We start from the raw sequence: 20,019 nt of genomic DNA on the forward strand, positions 1-20,019 counted from the left end.
CTTTAGAATAATTAAATATCAATTTTCTGTATAGTGTATCTTATTTTATTTTAACCTTATGAATTGGTGTTTCACAACAACCGGAATTGAGCTGTTATTGAAAGTGGTTGTTCTATGAGAATCTTACTTTTAAAATTGATCTTGCATCTTAATTGGAAAGTAAGAGATTTGGGCTCTTCTTTCTGCAGACCTACATTGGTTCTTACTATAAAGTTTCCCTTGGGGAGTTTGGGTAAAGTTGGCAGAATTATCTTGAAGAAAAGTTTCCTAAATAGTTTTAAAACCTTACCCCTCCATGTAATTGCAAGTAGAAACCCACTGTAGAAATTGGGGAAATGTTTGAAGAACTGTTACCCGTAGTTTCACCAGCAGAGGCATGCGCTGTGATGGAGCTTGTGCGTCATGAGGTGGAGACAAGAGCTGTGTGCACAGTGTCTGATGTCCCCATGTAACGTTGTGTGGGGCAGGAACATCTTCCCAAGTCGTTAAATATGCCCCACAGCATTATTTATAAGGACGTGATTACTAACACATGGCTAAGTTGTCTTTTACTCGCCTATTTCCCTATTGTTTTACAGGCTAGCTCCATTTTTTTCCTGTTAAGTCTGAAATTAGTATTCTTTTGCATCAGTCTTTGTTCATATCTTATCATTTTCTTTTTCCCAACACCTTTTCTAACATCTCATACTATGAGATTTGGGGTTGTAAATGTAAATTATTCCTTTAAAAACATCTGCCAAAAGCATATGGAGAGATACTTTCATTCTGTTAAATTTGGGTGTTAGAACTGTATGTGGGCTGCCTCGGAAACATGAGCTGGGGGGACATTGTGCCTGACAAGCCTGTGGACCTGCGGTTCTCTCCTCTTCCGACCACACAGCCACCTGTCCTCCCTGACCTGGGGCATAGGATGGATGGGGCTACAGTGGAAATAGGTAATTCTCATTCTTATGAATACCCAAATTCATCAAACCTTGGTAATAACCTTTTTAAATCAGCTTTATTGAGATATAATTTACCTGCCATAAAATTCACCCATTTAAAATATACAATTCAGTGTTTCTTAGTATATGTAATAAAATTTTTAAAACAAATGATTTCAACAGGAAAGAAATAAGTTTATTCATAGGAGATTGTATTTATTTAACTTCTACTATGTGCTAAGCACTATTCTGAGCGCCTTTTTTTGTATGGAATCATTTAATTTTTATAACAATCCCATGAAATAGGTGCTATTATTCCCATTTTACAGATGAAGTAACTGAAGCACAGAGAGGTTAAGTAACTTGCCCAGAATCACACTGCTAGTAAGTGGCAGAGCTGAGGTTCAAACTCAGGCTCTCTGGCTCCTGAGGCCTTGCTTCAACTGCCAGGTTACACTGCCTACAATAGAGAATTAGTGATACTTTGTGATGCTGGTAGTACCTGAATGAGATTTTTGATAAGATGTTTCACCTGTATGCAGAGAGCCACATTTTCATCCTGAAATTAATTATTTAAGAATACATTTGTTGTTAAATTTTAAAGATTTTGTATGTTCCATAAAATCATGTTTTAAAACATGGCTAGTTTTTTCTTTTGAACTCTTTTATATTTAAGTATAAAGTCCTGTACTATGATTCTAAAATGTTTGTATCTTTAACATGCTTTCATTTTTAACATGTTCTTTAAAAGTTATTTGTTTTCTTTTATTGTTACTCCATTTCAAGTCTTAGTAATATAATTAAAACTAAGACTCATGGTTTTATTGTATTTCAGATTGTTATTCACTGCCTTCTGCCTTAAAGTGTGAAATGTGCCACCACAGGTCTTGAACCCTCCTCCCTTTTTCATCTTCCCTGTATATCCTAACAGCTGAATTATTTTCTTTTTATTGTTTGTTTTCTTTTTTCAGCAATGCGGCCACTTAGCATGTCTTACAGTTTTGACTTGTCAGGTAAAAAAAAAAAGCACTTTCACACCTGACGTGGGTTTTGTGGTCTCTGTGAAATACATTTCATTCATCTGCTTGTTCAAACACGTCAAAAAAGAAAATTGAAAGGCTTCTTCTAATCTGTGGTCAGTCAAATAAAACATTCTGTTTCTTTGAAAATAGTATACTTAAAAAAAATTAAAACTGTAATAAATCTGTTGCCTTGCAAGAGCCTGTGGAAGAGCCGTGGCACTTGTGGTCATGGAACACAGTGCCCACCCCACCCCCAGTCTCATAAAGCAGCGGTCAGAGTCTAACAGAACTCTGCCTTCAGAGCATAGAAAACACTTTCAAGAAACAAAGTTTTGACACTTCTTACTCTCTAAAGCACTCAGTTATTCAGGTAGCTGAACTCAGAACTGTCAGCTGCTTCAGAGGACGACTGCTCCTCAGTTGAGGGGCAAGAGCTATCTGCGTACCCAGTGCTCCTGTGCGTAGGGCCTTGTCACGCTGGTTCTTTGTGCTGATTAAGAGTCTAAAAACACATGAGCGTTGTAATGGCTTTGGTTGTAAAATATAATCATGTGTCCCAGGTTTGTAGGACACGTTTAGAGCCCTTCTGTTAAATAGACAGGGACTAATAGTGAAACAAGTAGCTATTAATGATTAAATTTGACCTGTAAAATCAGCCCCCCTTTTAAATTGAATTTTTAAATTATATATGAGCAAATTTTCAAAGCCAGCTTAGACCCAATAAAATGTTTTGCACGTTAGAATTTTAGACTTTGGAAGCTGCTGTTTTGAATGCAAAATGAGATAAGATATTGGAACTAGTATTTCCTTCCAGAATTTTCTTTTACATGCCATGGAACTGTTGGCATATCTTACATACAAATTCATATTTAAAGAGCCAGAGAGTTCTAGTATCATGTTCTGTCTGTGAATATTTACTGAGTGTCTTCCAACTGCTAAAATAGTTCCCAACTGCTTTTTGAATTTCTATGTATATTTGTAGTTCTCTTAGGCATGACTAATATTTGCACTTTCAAGAAACTCAGATAAATATGTTATAGTCTTCACTTACTACTTCTGACTGACCACTGAGGAGCTTTTTCTATTTTCTTTATCCATTTGACAATTTTTATTTTATCAACGATTTGCAGAGTAACTTTGTAAAAAGAAAAAGCTTGGTCTGGAAAATAAACTCAGAAACGTTTGAGAACATGTGTGTTACTGCTAATCTCCAAAAGTTGGCAACACATACTAAGATCCATCTCTTCTAAATATCTACTAAAGATGTTCCTCCCTGGCGGGCTCTCTGGGAGTGGCCGCTGCCTAAGCACACTGGCTGCTGTCTCCCGTGAAGTAGGCACAGGTGGCTGACCTGGATGGCGTGCATGCCCACACACATGTATGTAGGTGTGTTCGTGTCTTATAGGTTATATGATGGGTTCTTGTGTTGGGAAGAAAGCTCTTGGTGCTGAGCTTCTCGATGTAAAGGAGCAACAAAAATTTTTGATTTGCTTTCACTGCTTATCATTTGCCATAATTTATTTTGTACCTTAGTGTACTTTGCAATTTCCACACGCTTCATTCTCGATTTCTTGTGTTTTCATTGTGTCATTTTGACTAACCAATTTAAATGTCCCAAATTATAAATGGAAAAGACTGATCTGTTCTTCTAACCTAAATGCAAAGATCGGGATGCATTTCTTGTCTAAGTTGGGAAATTAGCTAACTAAGGAGTAAATATTTAAACGTGTAGTGTAGGTAATGCACATAAGTGTAGAATAGGACACATTGAAGTATGTTCTGCTGCTCAGGTATGTTTTAGAAATATTAATTCTTAGTGGAAAATGTTAATCCAGTCAACATTAATTAAGGTAAGTGTAATTTATTTTTCTGATGCAAATATTAAATATACAATCTTTATTTCAGCCATATTTCCTCCACCTAAATAAGGCAGCAGCCTGGGTGTATCTAACAGACATAATTATTACACTATGTAATAATAGAAGTTATTACATAAGGTATTTAATATCATGGTTGTGTGTTTTAGATTCTGAACCTGAGGCATGTGACTTCTAAAGCTCTGTGTAGCATCTTAAATAGTTTGCTTACTTATAAATATCACCAGAAATTCTGTCTTATATAGAAGAAGTCTAAAGTCTTATCCAAGGGTTTGGTTTTCTCATCAGATACACTGAAGTGATAATGAGGATTCATTCATTTGAACAGAAAAGTATAAGTAATCAAACTACTTAAAAATATCTCTTAAAAGTGTGTTCAACTGGGGCTTTTACAAATATGCAGTATTAGATAAAATCACACACAATATTTAGTCTTACATACGGAGATCATCCTGAAGCCTGACTGGGACATAACATATTCTTCTATTAATTCCATTTATCCGAAAGCTTTGAATTGAGTACTAGGTGTTTATTTCAGTAGTTTGAGTCAGTGAGCTCAAGTACAGTTACCAACCTCAGCAAAGTCTTCAGGCAGTTAGAGAGCTATTGGGTAATTTCTCAGATCCCTTGCATTGAGAATGAAGTTAGCTCATGGCAGCCACTGTCACTTAACAGTGTTCCCTAAACTTCAGTGCAGATCTCACCCTCATGATTTTACCAGACTTAAGTGCCACCAGTACTGTTCAAACTTTTTAAATCTACCATAAATGACTTTTAAAATTTTCTTAAGCAAAAACGTCCATAAAATCATGTATCTGATATAGTAATTATATTTTTTCTGAAACATTAAATATATAACCATTAAAACTGTGTTAATGTTCCTCCACACACCACTGGTGACTTCACCCTTAAGGAAACTCTGGCTTGGACCTGTGAGACCTGCCTGGAGAAGCTCACTGTGTCTCCAGGCAGAGCCTCAGTTGGGTGTGGATAGTTGGACCAGTGGGAGATACGTGTGCTTTTTCTTGGAAGACTGGCTGCCGCTACTGCATGAACCTCTGGAGGAAGTGTGTAAAAAATGTGTGCTATGGAATACGATTTTTCAAAAGATACTTCAAGACCATATTTAAACATTACCTTTTTTCTTGAATAGGAATTAATCAATTAGCCCAATCATTTCCTCCTTTGCTCTCTGGAAGACTTTTAAATTACGCTTGTAAGTGTGGCAGCCTACTGCTTTCTACACCTTATGAAAGGTTTATTTAAAGATTTTAACCTTTGTAATTTTGTAAAAACTTGCTGCTTTTGCCCTTTTGTCCCTTCAGCACACCCCATCCCCCAATCATATATTTGTTCTAGCTACTTAATACCTGGAGAGGTAGTAACAAAATTAACTCATGTGTTGTCAACACATGTGTTGTCAAGTTTTCTGTTAAACATTTTATGTAAAATGATAAATGATTTATGACAAGTCTGTCTTCTTCCTTTTTTCCTTTCCTCATTCCTTTCTTGCTCACTCAAACCCTTGTAGTTCACAAGGGCAGTTCTAGTTCTGGCCTTCTTGATATCTAAAAATATGCAGAAATTGTGAATATTAAGTTAGATATACATCATTTATAATAAATAATTCACATAATTCTTTTAAATAATGTCAAGGAAAGCTGTACTAGAACATACTTACATTCTGAATGTTATCTGGAAATCCACCTCTTCCACTTCAAGCATAAAACTATTACATGTTGGGGGGAGCTACTATAAATAGAACATTCTTGTATTTTATAGTTACTTCAGGTACAACGCTTCCCCCCACCCCCCACAAACAAGCATTAATCCTGATTTTTCAGTGCCCAGCATACCCTTTACCCCCCAACCATGGGAGTTTCACAGACTGCTCCATGGGCAAAAACTGGGTTATGGGCTGGTCTGTGAGTTAAATCATGCAGGGACTGCTTTTTCTCACTTTTAAATACTCTAATTTAGTAGTTATTAAAATCATTAGTTATTGAAATACTGAAGAAAATTAGTTCCACTTGCATTGGAAGATTACAGGCTCCACTACAAAAAAAGGTGGCCTTTTAGAATCAGTACCGACAAGGATTCCAGTGTCAGCTGTGCCGCGCTGGCTGTGTGACTGGCTGAATCACCCTTAGCCTTGGTTCACTCACTTACAAATGGAGATAAAAGTGTTAATAATTGCTAACATTTACTGTGCACTGCCTTTATTACACACTAAAGTATTTTATATGCAGTTGTTAACTTATTTAATCCTCACAACAAGCCCATTTCTGTTGTTAGCCCCATTTTACAGTTGAGGAATGAAAGTTTAAGTAACTTGCTCAAGGTCAAACAACTAGAGCTAGACTTTGAATCCAGACCATCTGCATCTTAACTATACTGTATACTCTAAAGTTTACACGTTATGCTACATACTCTTATTCTGTACTCTGTTCACTGTACTCCATACTGTGTGCTCTGCGTTCTGTAGTCTGTACTCTGTACTCCATGCTCTGTGCTCTGTGCTGCCACATTTCTTTCACTGCCTCCCCATCCAGATTTGAGCTTTGGATAATCAAAATCAGCTTTATCAGAGGAAATGTATCTCAGAGTCTTTGTGTTCATGTTTATATGCATATAGATTATTAGCTATTTTTACTTTAAAATAAAACCACTTTCAGATATTACAGCCATATGTGCATGCCATCACTCTGATCTGTAGATCACTAGCTCTTTAGAGGCTAAAAGGGAAGTTAGCCTCTCTGGGCCTCTGGAAAATAGAGAAGTTGGAGTCAGTTATCTGTAGTATTTCTTCTAGCTCTAAATTTTTATCTACAAATGTGAATATATAATTATTCATTTAAAGGTTTCCTTTATTTGAATCTGACAGTTAATGTCAACGCAAGTGTTGTATAGGCATAGGTGTTACTGTGTCTAGCCTCTGTGTTGTATTTGCATGACATAGAAATGCCGTATCACCTCGGGTGTGATTCCAAGTGCAGGTACTTGGAACAGTGTGTTTGGTTCACTGACTACCTTTCTGTGCTCAAGAAAAGGTAAGCTTTCACCTTTGTTTTACCAGAGGTAGCTACCCCTGAATCTCCAAAGAATGTCCTGGAATCATCGATGGTGAATGGAGGTTTAACGTCACAATCAAAAGAAAATGGGGCAGGTGCCGTACAGCAGGTGCCTGTGCAGCGGAAGAAACTCCTCAAAGCCCCAACTCTGGCCGAGCTGGACAGCTCTGACTCGGAGGTGAGGCCCCACGGCCCCCCATGTCCCGATTCGGGGTCAGGAGGCGAGCGCCCTCCGACCGGTCCTCGTGTTGCTCCAGCTGTTACTTAATCTCTTCCCATTTTTCAGTCAATTAAAGTTAGGTTTAAAATTCATTCATTTAGCAGGAAATGAAACAGTGGATTACTTACTGTTATTTAATAAAGGCCAATATAGTGGCTGTAGTTTATAGAATAACTTGTGACATACATACATAGTCTTAGATTACAGTGGGGTTAAAATAAGTCAATAATTTTCAAACCTATATTTTCTTAAATATGTTTCCCTTTGTTTTGGGGAAGGAAAAAGAAAAACATCTTCATAGATTCTTCCCTCTCTAGAACACACACACACACACACACACACCCCCACCCCCACCCATACTGAATCTTCTTCTTTATGTAATAGTAACACCAAAAGACAAGTCCCCCAACACTGTGCCCATGCCCTGCGGATCCTTCCTGTTCCTGACGTGGGTGCTCCCAGATCTCTGCAAGCCTCTGTCCGCAGTGTCACTATTGTATGTCTCCACTACCCGACCCTCAAAGTCAGCTTATATAAAATGAAATGATTTCCCCGCCCCCTGCCAAACCACGCCACACACCGTAGGCTTCTAGTCTCCTGTCTGCTGTCTCGGTTGCTGGCTCCATTCTCTCCTCATTCATCCAGGTTAGAACTTGAGGGGTTATTCTCTCATAACGCCCTCACCGGTCTCCACACCTTATCCAGCAATATCAGTAATAACAATTTTGCCACTAAATGTTTTTCAAACTTCAAGAATAGTAAAGAAGTATTCTTATTACTGCCCAATTCAGTGCATGCACTCTCTCATCAGTCATATCTTATCTTCCTTCTTCCTAGCTTCCCTGATTCCATCTTGCAAATACCACTAGGGTCTTTGTCTTTGAAACCTTTTGAAGGCTTCCTGCCACTTACAGGACTAAGCTCCTGTCCCTGAAGAAGCTGCGTCAGAGCCTGCGCCATCTGGTGCCTGCAACATCACTCTGCTTCAGTTTACCCTTCAGCCCCACTGGGTCCCTTGCTCTTTCCTGCTCACTCCCTGTTGCTCCACTCTGTGCATCTGCGTGCAGCCTACACCCAGCTCCTCTCCGATTCCATAATAACCCTCTGATCCGTCTGTTGTGTTAGAGCACTTGACCCTTTGTAATATAATTATCCATTTTTTTCTCTCTCTCACCAAGTGCAAGCTCCCAGGAGGGAAGGTGCGGAATTCACCTTATATTCCCAGGTCCTGATCCCCAGCAGACACTCACATATTTAAAGAAATTCATGCTAACCTGTGAGAACAACAGTTTAAATTAAAAGAAGATCTAGTGGTTAGCCACTAGAACTGTGATAATTGAAATGCAAATTATATTAAATAAATTTAAAACTCAGTTCATTGAGATCTCACGTGTGGCTGGAGGTGACCAAGCTGGACGGTGCTGACACCAGTGCTGCCCTTGCAGAGTCTGCTGGGAGCACCTGTGTCCGGTGCAGCGAGCGCGCCATCCCGTGTCCAGGACCCCCTTCCTGTCCTTTCTTCGTCCTTCACTGCCCTGAGCTAGAATGCCCAGGCCATGAGGAGGGCAGTGGGCGGCCTCTGCAGTTGTCTTAGTTTTCCTCTTTGTGAAAATATTGTGCTGATGCCCTAAATCCAAATCTTGAGATGATTTGCTAGACACAATTCTCTTAATCAGAGCGAGGCTGTGTTTGCGTGCCTGCCCATTAGTTAGAAAGGGAGTGTGAAATACGGTGCTGAGAAGTGTTGAGCCTGGTCTTTGGCTGCTGGTCCAGGCCTGGGCAGTCATGGCTCCCATGATTGGGAGTAAGGTGGGGATCTCTGATTTCTGGAACAGAGGGAATGGTCCTGGGCCAGCACTGGAGCAAGCACACCCCTCTGTCCTCTTCCCTTACAGCTGATGCTCTAAAGTACTAAGGAGGGGCAGGGCAAAGATGCTGAATGTGAGAATGCCTTACATTCCTTTTTTTTTTAAACTTCTGAATATAGTTTTTTTTTTTTTTTTTTTTTTTTGCGGTACGCGAACCTCTCACTGCTGTGGCCTCTCCTGTTGCAGAGCACAGGCTCCGGATGCGCAGGCTCAGCGGCCATGGCTCACGGGCCCAGCTGCTCTGTGGCATGTGGGATCTTCCCAGACCGGGGCACGAACCCGCGTCCCCTGCATCGGCAGGCAGACTCTCAACCACTGCGCCACCAGGGAAGCCCTGAATATAGAATTTTAAAACTTCTAAATATGTTCAAACTTTAAAATTTAGAAAACACAGATGAGCAGAAGACTTTAATTTTAAACAGCTATATTTCAAACTTGGGCTGTGTGATAATCAAAGTTTCAGTAGAGGTTTTTTGTTTTGTTTTGTTTTTTGGTGCCCTCTCTGAGGCTCCGTAGGGTTTCTTTTGATGAAACTCAGCTTTAATTTAATTGTGGTAGATTAGTTGTGTTCATCCTAAAAAGCTTTCTTAACGTTAGCCTCTTTAAGATTATCTACCGACTGGTTGAAGCCAACTCAGAAAAATGTCTCTTGTAAAAGCCTGACAATTATCCAATGTTTCTATAGACATGAATGAAGCACCTTGAAACTCAAGCCGGGTTTCCTTACAGTGTGAGTTAGTGAGGAACGTGCCGTGGGCTCTGGCTCTGCTTTGTGGACAGGACACGAAGACAGGTCCCTTTGTGTCAGCCTCCACCGTGTCCTCCATCTGAGGTCTCCCGCAGCTCCAGAATGTGGCAGTCCTGCCCATAAATATGAAAGCGGAAAAGAGGCTGAGGAGTCCTGCCTTCTCTAAATTGATGGATGGGTGTTCTTTTCCCCACCTTAATGGATTCCTGATGTCAGGGAATTCCTAAACCAAGATTGATTTATCTCTGGTCCTATTTGCTCACTTATAAAAAAGGCCACAGATACTAAGACAGATATATCCCACATCACATTGCACAGTGTCTTCATTCACATTTTATAATAATGTTTTTTCACACTTTTTTCTTTAACTCTTCTCCTATTTTTCCTTTTCGCCAACTTCTTTTTTTTCCAATGCCTCTCCATTTTTTCCATTCAAATATTTACCAAATACCTTCAGTAAGCAGTAAAGGGACAGCAGTGCGATAGGCTTTGTCCCCTTGCTCATAATCCAAATGGGAAATAAGAAGCATACACTGAGTCATTACACGTGTTTGGTGAGTGCTTGCGGCCTGCCAGGCACCTTTTGAGCCACCCGTGTGTGATGCCACCAGGGGGCCGGGGGCTGGAGAAGCCTCAGGGAGAGGGAGGACCTGGGCTGAGGAGTCAGGCAAGGAGAGCAGTGGGCAGAGGGCTTCCGCTGTTTGTGGCATGTGCCAGGCCAGGTCACAGCCGGTCTCCTGTTTCTCCCCTACTGGCCTGGACTTCCCCTGGGGGCGGAGGAGCAGACTGACCCTGCCTCTCTCACTTGTCTAAAGCATTCCTGGTGGAGGTTGCACAGGAACAAAGACTAATACTCAGGCCTGTAGTGGGAGGACAGTGGAGGCCAAATAAAGAAGAAGCTCAGAAAAGGCTGGTCTTACTCTTTTCTTCCATCCCCTCAATTTTATTACCACTTCCCCATTTTTCCTCCTTCCCTCCCATGTACTGAGTGGCTTCCAAAATTTTTTTTTAAGGACCAAAACTTTTCCTTCACATCAAAGCTGTAGAAGTACAAGGCGGGTCAGCTAGAAATGGAGGCGGGGCTAGGCCCTGCTCTCCACTTCCTACCCCGCCACCTCCCCATCTTCATGCCTTTTCCATTCTCAGAGGAAGTGTCCCCTAGGAAGTCCCAGCACGCCTGACACTGAGCTCGTCCCTCTGCGGACGGGGCACCGTACTCACTCCTGGAGGAAGTGCTTCTGTGCACGATCACACGTCTCCTGCTGGCCTTGCAGTCTCTCCACCGGAGGTTTTCCCCTCAGGTTTAAGAAATACCTTCCAGGGGAATTCTCTGGTGGTCCGGTGGTTAGGACTGCAGGCTCTCACTGCTGAGGGCCTGGGTTCAATCCCTGGTTGGGGAACTAAGATCCTACAAGCCATGCAGCACGGCCAAAAACAAAAATAAAAACAGACCAAAAAAACCCTTCCAGCCACCAGAATACCGACTGTATGGTGAACTCATTCGTACATGATCTCATTTAATTTTCTCTTCCACAGAGACTTCATACTAAGAGGTAACTGCCACCATTCCAGGGTAGCAGCTCTGCTCACCTCTGCAGACATATTTCATTTGACTCCATTGTGCACCAGAAAGTTCCTGTTGCCCCTTGCTGTCTTTGAGGTTAACTTAAAGTTGGGCCCAAATTATCACAAAGAGCAGGTTCCTGTCTAAATATTCCCCATTGAGTAGTGAATTTCCCTGTAAAGAGTCAATATATTATTATAAGTCAGATATTCTTATGAAATGGATATTAATGGATTATTTACTTTATCAACATAAACTCAGCTGCTTTATGTAGAAAGAAAAACTCCTTAATCCTGTTCAGAGCCATGAGATGATGACTTGCCCTCAGTCTTCTTAATGCCGTGCGTCCTTTGTTCCTTCAAGGAAATGCATTTTCTTCCTTTCTGTAAAGTGAGACCTCCAGTTGCAGAACCAGTAAAGGGATTTTTTTTTTCTCTTAGATTTACCCAGCAGCTTTGTGCATTTAAATTATAATAGTTAAATAATCAGCATTAACTACAAGCTTGAATTGATGTCCTTAAAAGTTTCTAGTTGTGAAACCGGGCTATTGGTAGTGACCCAGAGACTTTATACCCTGCTTGAGGTCGTAGGAATAGGTTATCTAATCTGCCATTTTGCCAGAACTGGAACTAACCCATGCTTTTTACTTAACAAAATATTATGAACATTTTCCCATCTGATTAACCCTTTTTCAACATGATGCCAAATATCTGTGTGGTATTCTGTCATAATAATTTGCCATATTATATTTAACCAGTCCCCTGTTTTTGAACATTTAAGCTGTTACCAGTTTTCTGTTATTATAAATAACAATAATATTGTGAACATCCTTATGATACATTTTTGCTTTGAATTATTTTTCAGGATATTTCTAGAAGAATGTTTGCTAGGTGAAAGAATGTACATATTTATAGCTTTTGATACATATTGCCAAGTTCCTTAAAGAAAGCTCTAATATCTACTTTTTATTGAGCCAACTCTATGTTATACTTTAGGTATTATAAATTGATCAGACCCTAGAAGTAGCTACGATCCTTATATAAAAGATAAGGAAACAAGACACACAGAAAGGTGTTGTCTTTGAACTAAGATTGTTAAAGAGTAAATTATAGAGACGGATTTGAAACCCAAGTCTAACTCCAAAATCTGCGTATCTCATAAACTTTGTAGTATTCCAACTAGCAGTATATGAGAATGCTTGAATTTAAAATAACTTAAACTGGAAAGGGGCTTAGAAATCTTGTTCAACGTCATTACTTTTCAGTGAGAAAACTGAGCCTCTAGTAGAGATAGAGACCAACTTTAGAAAGACGACTTTTCAGTAGCAGAATCCCTGCTAAACCAGACCTCCCAACACCAGATCTTTTTCCATCACTTTTTTTTTCTCTTCCTAAAACTCTAAACCTCAATGTTTCTTGCTTATCTTTAATAACCTCTGCTAGCCTGTCCCAGGTAACGTTTTAAAAGTCAAGATAAGCTTTGATTGGAGCTATATCAAAGCATTCAGTAGGAAAACTAAGCAAAGGAGCTGTATCTATGCCTTCACTGGGATTCTTTTCAGGAAGAAGGAGACTTACCTTCCTGTTAAGTGAGTTAGGTGCCAGGCTGGCATCTGAGACGATTCTGGCAGCCTTCAGTGACAGCGCCACCCTGGGAGCAAAGCTGCGGGACTTCCGACAGTGACCTCATTGCATCCAGGACCTGATTAAGAGTCACTGGTCAGGACATAGAACTAAAAAAGGCCTAACTTAGTGTCAAGAACTAGAAAAGGCCTAACTTAGTGTCAGAGACTAGTAACTTGGATCAGACAATATGCAGACAATAAGCAAATTTCAGAAACCAGACCAGGCTGTAGAAAAGACTAATGTTAAGAGATGTCAGAGACCCATTGAAACACCTCAGCCAGGCAGAAAGTGTTTAGTCAACGGGAGTGGACATGACAGGGACACCACACGCTCCCCGGTTCCTTTCTGGGTGTCTCCGTGACTCCTCTGGGGCAGGAACTAATCCTGGTGAAGATTAGTTTTCTTTCTTTCTTCCTTTCTCTCTTTCTTTCTATGAAGTAAATACTTTATATATATAGTTGATGTATAATTTTATACGTTACAGGTGTAAAATACAGTAATTGACAATTTTTAAAGGTTATCCTCCATTTATACTCATTAAAAAATATTGGCTATATTCCCCGTGTTGTACAATATATACTTGTAGCTTATTTTATTTTTAAATTTTATTTATTTATTTGGCTGCATTGGGTCTTCATTGCTGCGTGCGGGCTTTCTCTAGTTGGCGGCGAGCAGGGGCTACTACTCTTTATTGCGTTGCGCAGGCGTCTCATTGTGGTGGCTTCTTGTTGCGGAGCACAGGCTCTAGGTGTGCAGGCTTCAGTAGTTGTGGCATGCGGGCTCAGTAGTTGTGGCACACGGGCTTCGTTGCTCCATGGCATGTGGGATCTTCCTGGACCAGGGCTTGAACCCGAGTCCCCTGCATTGGCAGGCGGATTCTTAACCACTGCGCCAACAGGGAAGCCCTTGTAGCTTATTTTATACATAGTAGTCTGTACCTCTTAATCCCCTACCCCTCTATTGCCCCTCCCCCACTGCCTCTCACCACTGGTAATCACTAGTTTGTTCTCTATATCTGTGAGTTTGCTTCTTTTTTGTTATATTCACTAGTTTGTCATATTTTTTAGATCCCACATATAATTGAGATTATACAGTATTTGCCTTTCTCTGACTTATTTCACTCAGCATAGTACCCTCCAAATCCATCCATGTTGCTGCAAATGGCATAATTTTATTCTTTTCCATGGCTGAGTAATATCCCATTGTATGTATATGTGTGTTTGTGTGCGTGTGTGTGTATGTGTATATATATATATACACACACCACATCTTCTTTAGCCACTCATCTATTGGTGGACAGTTAGGTTGCTTCCATATCTTGGCTACTGTAAATAATACTGCTGTGAACATTGGGGTCCATGTATCTTTCTGAATTAGTGTTTTTGTTTTTTTCAGATACATACCCAGGAGTGGAATTTCTGGGTTATATGGTAGTTTTATTTTTAGTTTATTGAGAAATCACCATACTGTTTTTCACAGTGGCTAGACCAATTTACATTCTTGTCAGTAGTGTATCAGGGTTCCCTTTTCTCCACATCCTCTCCAGTATTTGTTATTTGTGGGGTTTTTTTTTGTTTTTTGATGATAGTGATTCTGACATCAAAATGACAGGTGTGAGGTGATAGCTCATTGTGGTTTTGATTTGCATTTCCCTGATGATTAGCAGTGTTGAGCATCTTTTCATGTGCCTGTTGGCCACCTGCATTTCCTGTTTGGAAAAATGTTCAGTTCTTCTGCCCATTTAAAAATTTTTTTTTAATGTTTAATAGTATGAACTGTTTATATATGTTGGATATTAACCCCTTATCAGTCATACCATTTGCAAATATTTTCTCCCCTTTAGTAGGTTGTCTTTTCATTTTGTCAGTGGTTTCCTTTGATGTGCAAAAGGAAGTTTAAGTTTAATTAGGTCCCATTTGTTTAGTTTTGCTTTTATTTCCTGTTTTAAGAGACGGATCCAAAAAAATATTGCTATGATTTATGTCAAAGACTGTTCTGCCTATGTTTTCCTCTGCATTTAGGTCTTTAATCCAGATTGAGTTTATTTTTTTAATGGTAGGATTAGTTTTCAAGTAGTCTGAAAGTGGGTGCAGCTGCCTGAGGTGGGCGTGCTAGGGCCAGAGGACCAACCACAGTTTCTGGGAGGCCCTGAGCCACACCCCGTCCCTGCAATGGCCCTGCCTGCCCAGGACAGGCTCTTGGCTGTTCTCAGTGCGGGGATTTCAGACCAGTAAGTAGTGGGGTGCGAGGCATGGACATGTCTCAGACTTATGTGAAATTAGGCTGTAAAAATGATTCTAGGGAAGGTTGGCTGAAATATGTGCATTGGGGATGGTTTCTGCTGTTTGTTTCTAGCTCCCACCTCATAACTACTGGAAAGTCCTGGTATGACTCCGTTTTTCTTTTCCTATGAGATACTCTTAGCTTTTATTTCCTTTTTGACCTTCCATAAGCAGAAGGGGATTATGCTAGTTCTTGCTGGCTTTTCTAGAGACTTGTGTGACCTTCAGCGTGTCTGGAGTGAGTCTTTACTTACGTTGCCTGACTTGTTCTTGGTGGTGAGTATCAAGAATGCGGAGGTTGCTGCTCAGACTGGCTTTGTTTGGACTGTGCGGTTTACAAGGCTTTCTTCTTCTCTTGTTCCTTGGCCAGATCCTTCATAGTGAGGTGTGTTCAAAACTAATGCTTTCAGCAGTAGGTTTTAGGTAAAGCCAGTTTTTAGTGAATGGCTAATGCTTAGAGTCACCTTAACTAAGTAGGTCAGAGAGAATTTTCACTATTTGTTTCACATAGTCATAGATTAATATATTAACCTAACTTTCTTGTATATTTAAAAATATTTATCAGTTTTCTATACATATTATGGAAATAAGTTGTCTTCTAGTTAATGTATATCCCCTGTCACATAGTAAATAGTAAATTTTTCATGAATAAATATTATACTTTATTTTGGTATAGTGTAAAACAAACAAATTAAGAAGGTCTCTTCTCACTGGTAATAGGAATTTAAACTTTATTTGGCACAATGCAGACATTTTTCTAGATTCATATGACATTTCATGAAATATTTGTTTTCAGTCATTCAACAAATATTTATTCATTACTTAGTAAGTGATGGATTTGGTACTAGGTAACAACGATGAACAAGATACACCACATCTACCCTTGTGGGGTTCCAAGTCTATTACTTTTATAAGTGTGTTAAATACTCCACTAATGATAATATTAATCACCATTTCTTGTGTGCTAGGTAATGTGGTAAGCATTTTAAATGTGTTCTCAGATCTGTCCTTGTAGTGACCTATGGAAATTATGAAACTAAGATAAGAAACTTGGTCAGTGTCACATCATTCTAATGAGGGACAAAGCCAGGGCACAACCTGGACATGTCTAATTTTAGATCCCTTCTAGCTTGTCTCCAACTTGTCTTGAACCTTTGACATTAAAATTTTGTGCCTCATGTTAAATATTTATGAGTGAACATTATTAATTAGCATGAGATCTCTCTCTCTCTCTCGTCTGCCTGTGCCTTTCTTAGGAAGAAACTCTGCCCAGGTCAGCCAGCAGCAGTGCACCTTCCTCATTCCTTGAAGCTCCCTTTCTGGAGGCTGTGTCCACAAGGAAGAGTGAGTATTTGTAGTACAAAGAACTAGTGTCAGATGCCTTAAAAAACATACTTGACCTAAAGAAGGGAATCCCAAAGTGCCTTGTTGTCATTTGGGGTAACTAGTTAATTAAAGAACTAACCCTGGAATTTCACTAGTTAAGAAGAGAAATATTGTTATTTTCCTAGAATGACATCATAACATAGGGCAAAACGGGCAGTTGGGTCTCACATTCTCACCTTATAACAAATCAGTCACCTTTGGGCTTACAGATAATAGTTGTAGGGAATAGGTCAACTGTATGTATTTTTTAGATTAATTACCTCCTTATCTAAATTTAAACCAGAAGCTCTGAATAATCACACTTGTTATCATCCCCCCTACACACACACACACACACACACACACACACACACATCCTTACCCACGTACATTTGTAGATAGTAAAAACACCTTTATAACTCTTCAGGCAATACAGAATCTAAAGTGATTTTTAAAAATACTATTGGTAATCTTTTCATTTATAAGATCAATATAAAGGATTAAAACTTATATATTAAAGGGGAGGATTCTGGGAAGATGGCAGAGTAGGAGGCACCAGAATTTGTCTTTCCACCTAGACAATAATTGCAGTGGTAGAATCTGTCTGATGTAATTATTTTTGGAACTCTGGAGTCTGTTGAATGCCTAAAACTTCCAGGGTTAACTTCAGTAGATTTCAGCTCATAGCACAGTGGCAACTACTCATCCCCCACCCCCAGCCCCATGACAGGCAGCTATGTGCTGTTCTTAGAGCAGCTTGCAGGAGCCAGGGTGGACAAGAAGGACCCTGTCCTCCAAATATTGGGGATCTGTTCTCTGATTGCTGATTACTGCTTCTGATTTCAAAAGTGCAAAGAGGCAGGCAGCCATTGTTGCCCTGTTGCTAGCTTCACCCCCTCCCCTCTAGCTGAAGTCATCTCCAGGGGATTTAAAGGGCTGGTGCCTTTCCCCCACCCCTTCATTTTTCATGTTTCCCCTTTTGAGAGTGAAAAGCCTAGAACATTCAAAAACAACGGCATATGCATATGGGAGGATTAGAAAGTGACTATGATTGCCCAGGGAATGGCTCATAAAAGACCTGACGAAATGTTAAGTTTAGAGATCTTCAGAGATCAGCCTTCAACAGTAAGAAAAACAATAAACAAAAACAATAACAAAACCCTGGGGAAGGGGAAAATCTGACTTCCAGAGTTACCACATTGATAAATTCAAATGTTCAGTGTTCAACAAAAAATCACAAGGCATATAAAGAAACAGGAAAATATGGCTCATTCAGAAGAACAAAATAACAGAAACAGGTCCCAGAAAAAGACCTGATGACAGATATACTAGACAAAGACATTAAAACAACAATTTTAAAGATGCTCAAAGAAATAAAAGACGATGTGAAGAAAGTTGAAAAAAACAATGTGTGAACAAAATGGAAATATCAATAGAGAGAAAACCTAGAAAGAAACAAAAAAGAAATTCTGGGGCTGAAAAGTACAATAACTGATATGAAAAATTCACTAGAGGCATTCAAAGACAGATTTGAGTAGGCAAAAGAAAGAATTAGCAAGTAGAAATTATCAAGACTGAAGATCAGAAAGAAAAAAGACTGAGAAAAGCAGAGACTAAGGGACCTGTGGAACACCATCAAATGGACCAACATACGTGTTGTGGGAGTCCCAGGAGCAAAAGAGAAAGAAAGGGGCAGAACATTTGCAGAAATAATGGGTAAAACTTCCTAAGTTTGATGAAATACATGAATATAAATATCCAAGAAGCTCAACTGAGGTGAAGTCAAGAGACCCACACCAGGACACATTACAGGTATCCCCTGCTTTTCAAAAGTTCACCTTATGTCCCTTCACTTTTACAAAAGACCTACATTGATACCTGTCTTCACTAACTGAAAGAAATCAGCAGAGGATTTTTGCTTTTACAAAAAAAAAAGCTGAAAAGCAAAACTAGTGTTCAGGGCTTTCCTGGTGGCACAGTGGTTAAGAATCCACCTGCCAATGCAGGGGACACAGCTTCAAGCCCTGGTCCAGGAAGATCCCACATGCTGCAGAGCAAATAAGCCCATGAGCCACAACTGCTGAGCCTGCGCTCTAGAACCCGCGGGCCACAACTACTGAAGCTCATGTGCCTAGAGCCCATGCTCCGCAACAAGAGAAGCCACTGCAGTGAGAAGCCTGCACACCATAACCAAGAGTAGCCCCTGCTCACCGCAACTAGAGAAAGCCTGCGTGCAGCAACGAAGACCCAATGCAGCCAAAAATTAAAATAAATAAAATAAATAAATTTAAATCTCCAGCCCAGTTTTCTAAAAAAAAAAAAAAAAAAGTGTTCAGCCTTTGCATCAGGCCACCATAACTTTGAACTGTGTCTGTGAGCATCTGTGCTTTACCTTGATTTATTTTGTGCATTCGTTAGCAAGATGTGTCCTAAGGTATTTGCTTCTTTGCTTTATACCATTTCAGTTTATGAAAGGATTCATAGGAATACTCTTTCAGATAGTGGGGGGAAACCCATATATTCAAAATTTCAAAAGACAATCTCGAAAGCAGCAAGAGAGAAGAGTGTCATCACACACAAGGGATCTCAGTAAGATTTTCAGCAGACTTCTCATCAGAAACTTTGGAGGCCAGTAGACCCTGGGCCACTATATTCTAAGTGCTAAAAGAAAAAAGTCCTTAACTGAGAATCCTATATCTGGCAAAACTGTCCTTCAAGAGTGAGGGAGAAATCAAGACATTCTCATATAAACAAAAGCTGAGGGAACTCAAGACCATTAGACCTTCCTTTCAAGAAATGCTCAGCAGAGTCCTGTAGGGTGAAATGATAGGACACTAGATAGTAACTCAAAGTCATATGGAGAAATAAAGATTTCAATAAAGATAAATAGGCAATTATGAAAGCTAATGTTATTATAACAATGGTTTGTAATTGTACTTTTTGTTTTCTGCATGACTTAACAAACTAATACATTTAAAGAAAAAAAGAACTATTAGTACAGAAGCTAGTTTTACTGTAACTTTGGTTTGTAATTCCAAATCTTGTTTTCTATATAATTTGAGAGACTTAAGCATTTAAAAGAATTATTAGTCTGTTTTGAGGCAGACAATATATAAAGATGTAATTCTGTGACACCATGAACTAAAAGGGATGGGGACAGAGCTGTATAGGAGCAGAGGTTTTCTGTGTTACTGAAGTTAAGCAGGTATTAATCCAAATTATAGTGTTATAAAATTAGGATCTTAAATATAATCCCTATGGTAACCACAAAGAAAATAGCTATAGGATATAAACAAAAAGTAAATGAGAAAGGAATTTAAATATTTCACTATAAAAAATCAACTAGGGCTTCCCTGGTGGCGCAGTGGTTGAGAGTCCGCCTGCCGATGCAGGGGACACAGGTTCGTGCCCCGGTCCGGGAGGATCCCACATGCTGCGGAGCGGCTGGGCCCAT

The 20,019-nt window shown here is 39.7% G+C and overlaps 2 protein-coding genes across 11 annotated transcripts in view; one reads left to right on the forward strand and one right to left on the reverse strand.

Moving 5' to 3' along the window:
* The window catches only part of SPIRE1 (spire type actin nucleation factor 1), a 205,990-nt gene that overhangs the window by 170,717 nt on the left and 15,254 nt on the right, over positions 1–20,019 (forward strand). For 5 of the 7 annotated variants that reach the window (XM_022551242.3, XM_022551244.3, XM_089894887.1 and 2 more), the window contains 3 exons: positions 1,895–1,936; positions 6,899–7,071; positions 16,457–16,544. In XM_022551242.3, the coding sequence (XP_022406950.1) occupies positions 1,895–1,936; positions 6,899–7,071; positions 16,457–16,544 (303 nt within the window). The remainder of the gene's footprint in view (positions 1–1,894; positions 1,937–6,898; positions 7,072–16,456; positions 16,545–20,019) is intronic. The other 2 variants (XM_022551243.3, XM_022551245.3) reach the window with 1 other exon arrangement.
* Positions 7,066–20,019, reverse strand: part of PRELID3A (PRELI domain containing 3A) — a 103,845-nt gene continuing 90,891 nt past the window's right edge. For 2 of the 4 annotated variants that reach the window (XM_089894896.1, XM_089894901.1), the window contains exon 6: positions 7,066–12,994. In XM_089894896.1, the coding sequence (XP_089751022.1) occupies positions 12,887–12,994 (108 nt within the window). In that variant the 3' untranslated portion in view covers positions 7,066–12,886. The remainder of the gene's footprint in view (positions 12,995–20,019) is intronic. The other 2 variants (XM_089894898.1, XM_089894908.1) reach the window with 2 other exon arrangements.

The sequence above is a fragment of the Delphinapterus leucas genome, chromosome 14 (assembly GCF_059928025.1).
Source record: "Delphinapterus leucas isolate spDelLeu-1000000601 "Yukka" chromosome 14, BTC_Dleu_Yukka2, whole genome shotgun sequence".
Classification (NCBI taxonomy): domain Eukaryota; kingdom Metazoa; phylum Chordata; class Mammalia; order Artiodactyla; family Monodontidae; genus Delphinapterus; species Delphinapterus leucas.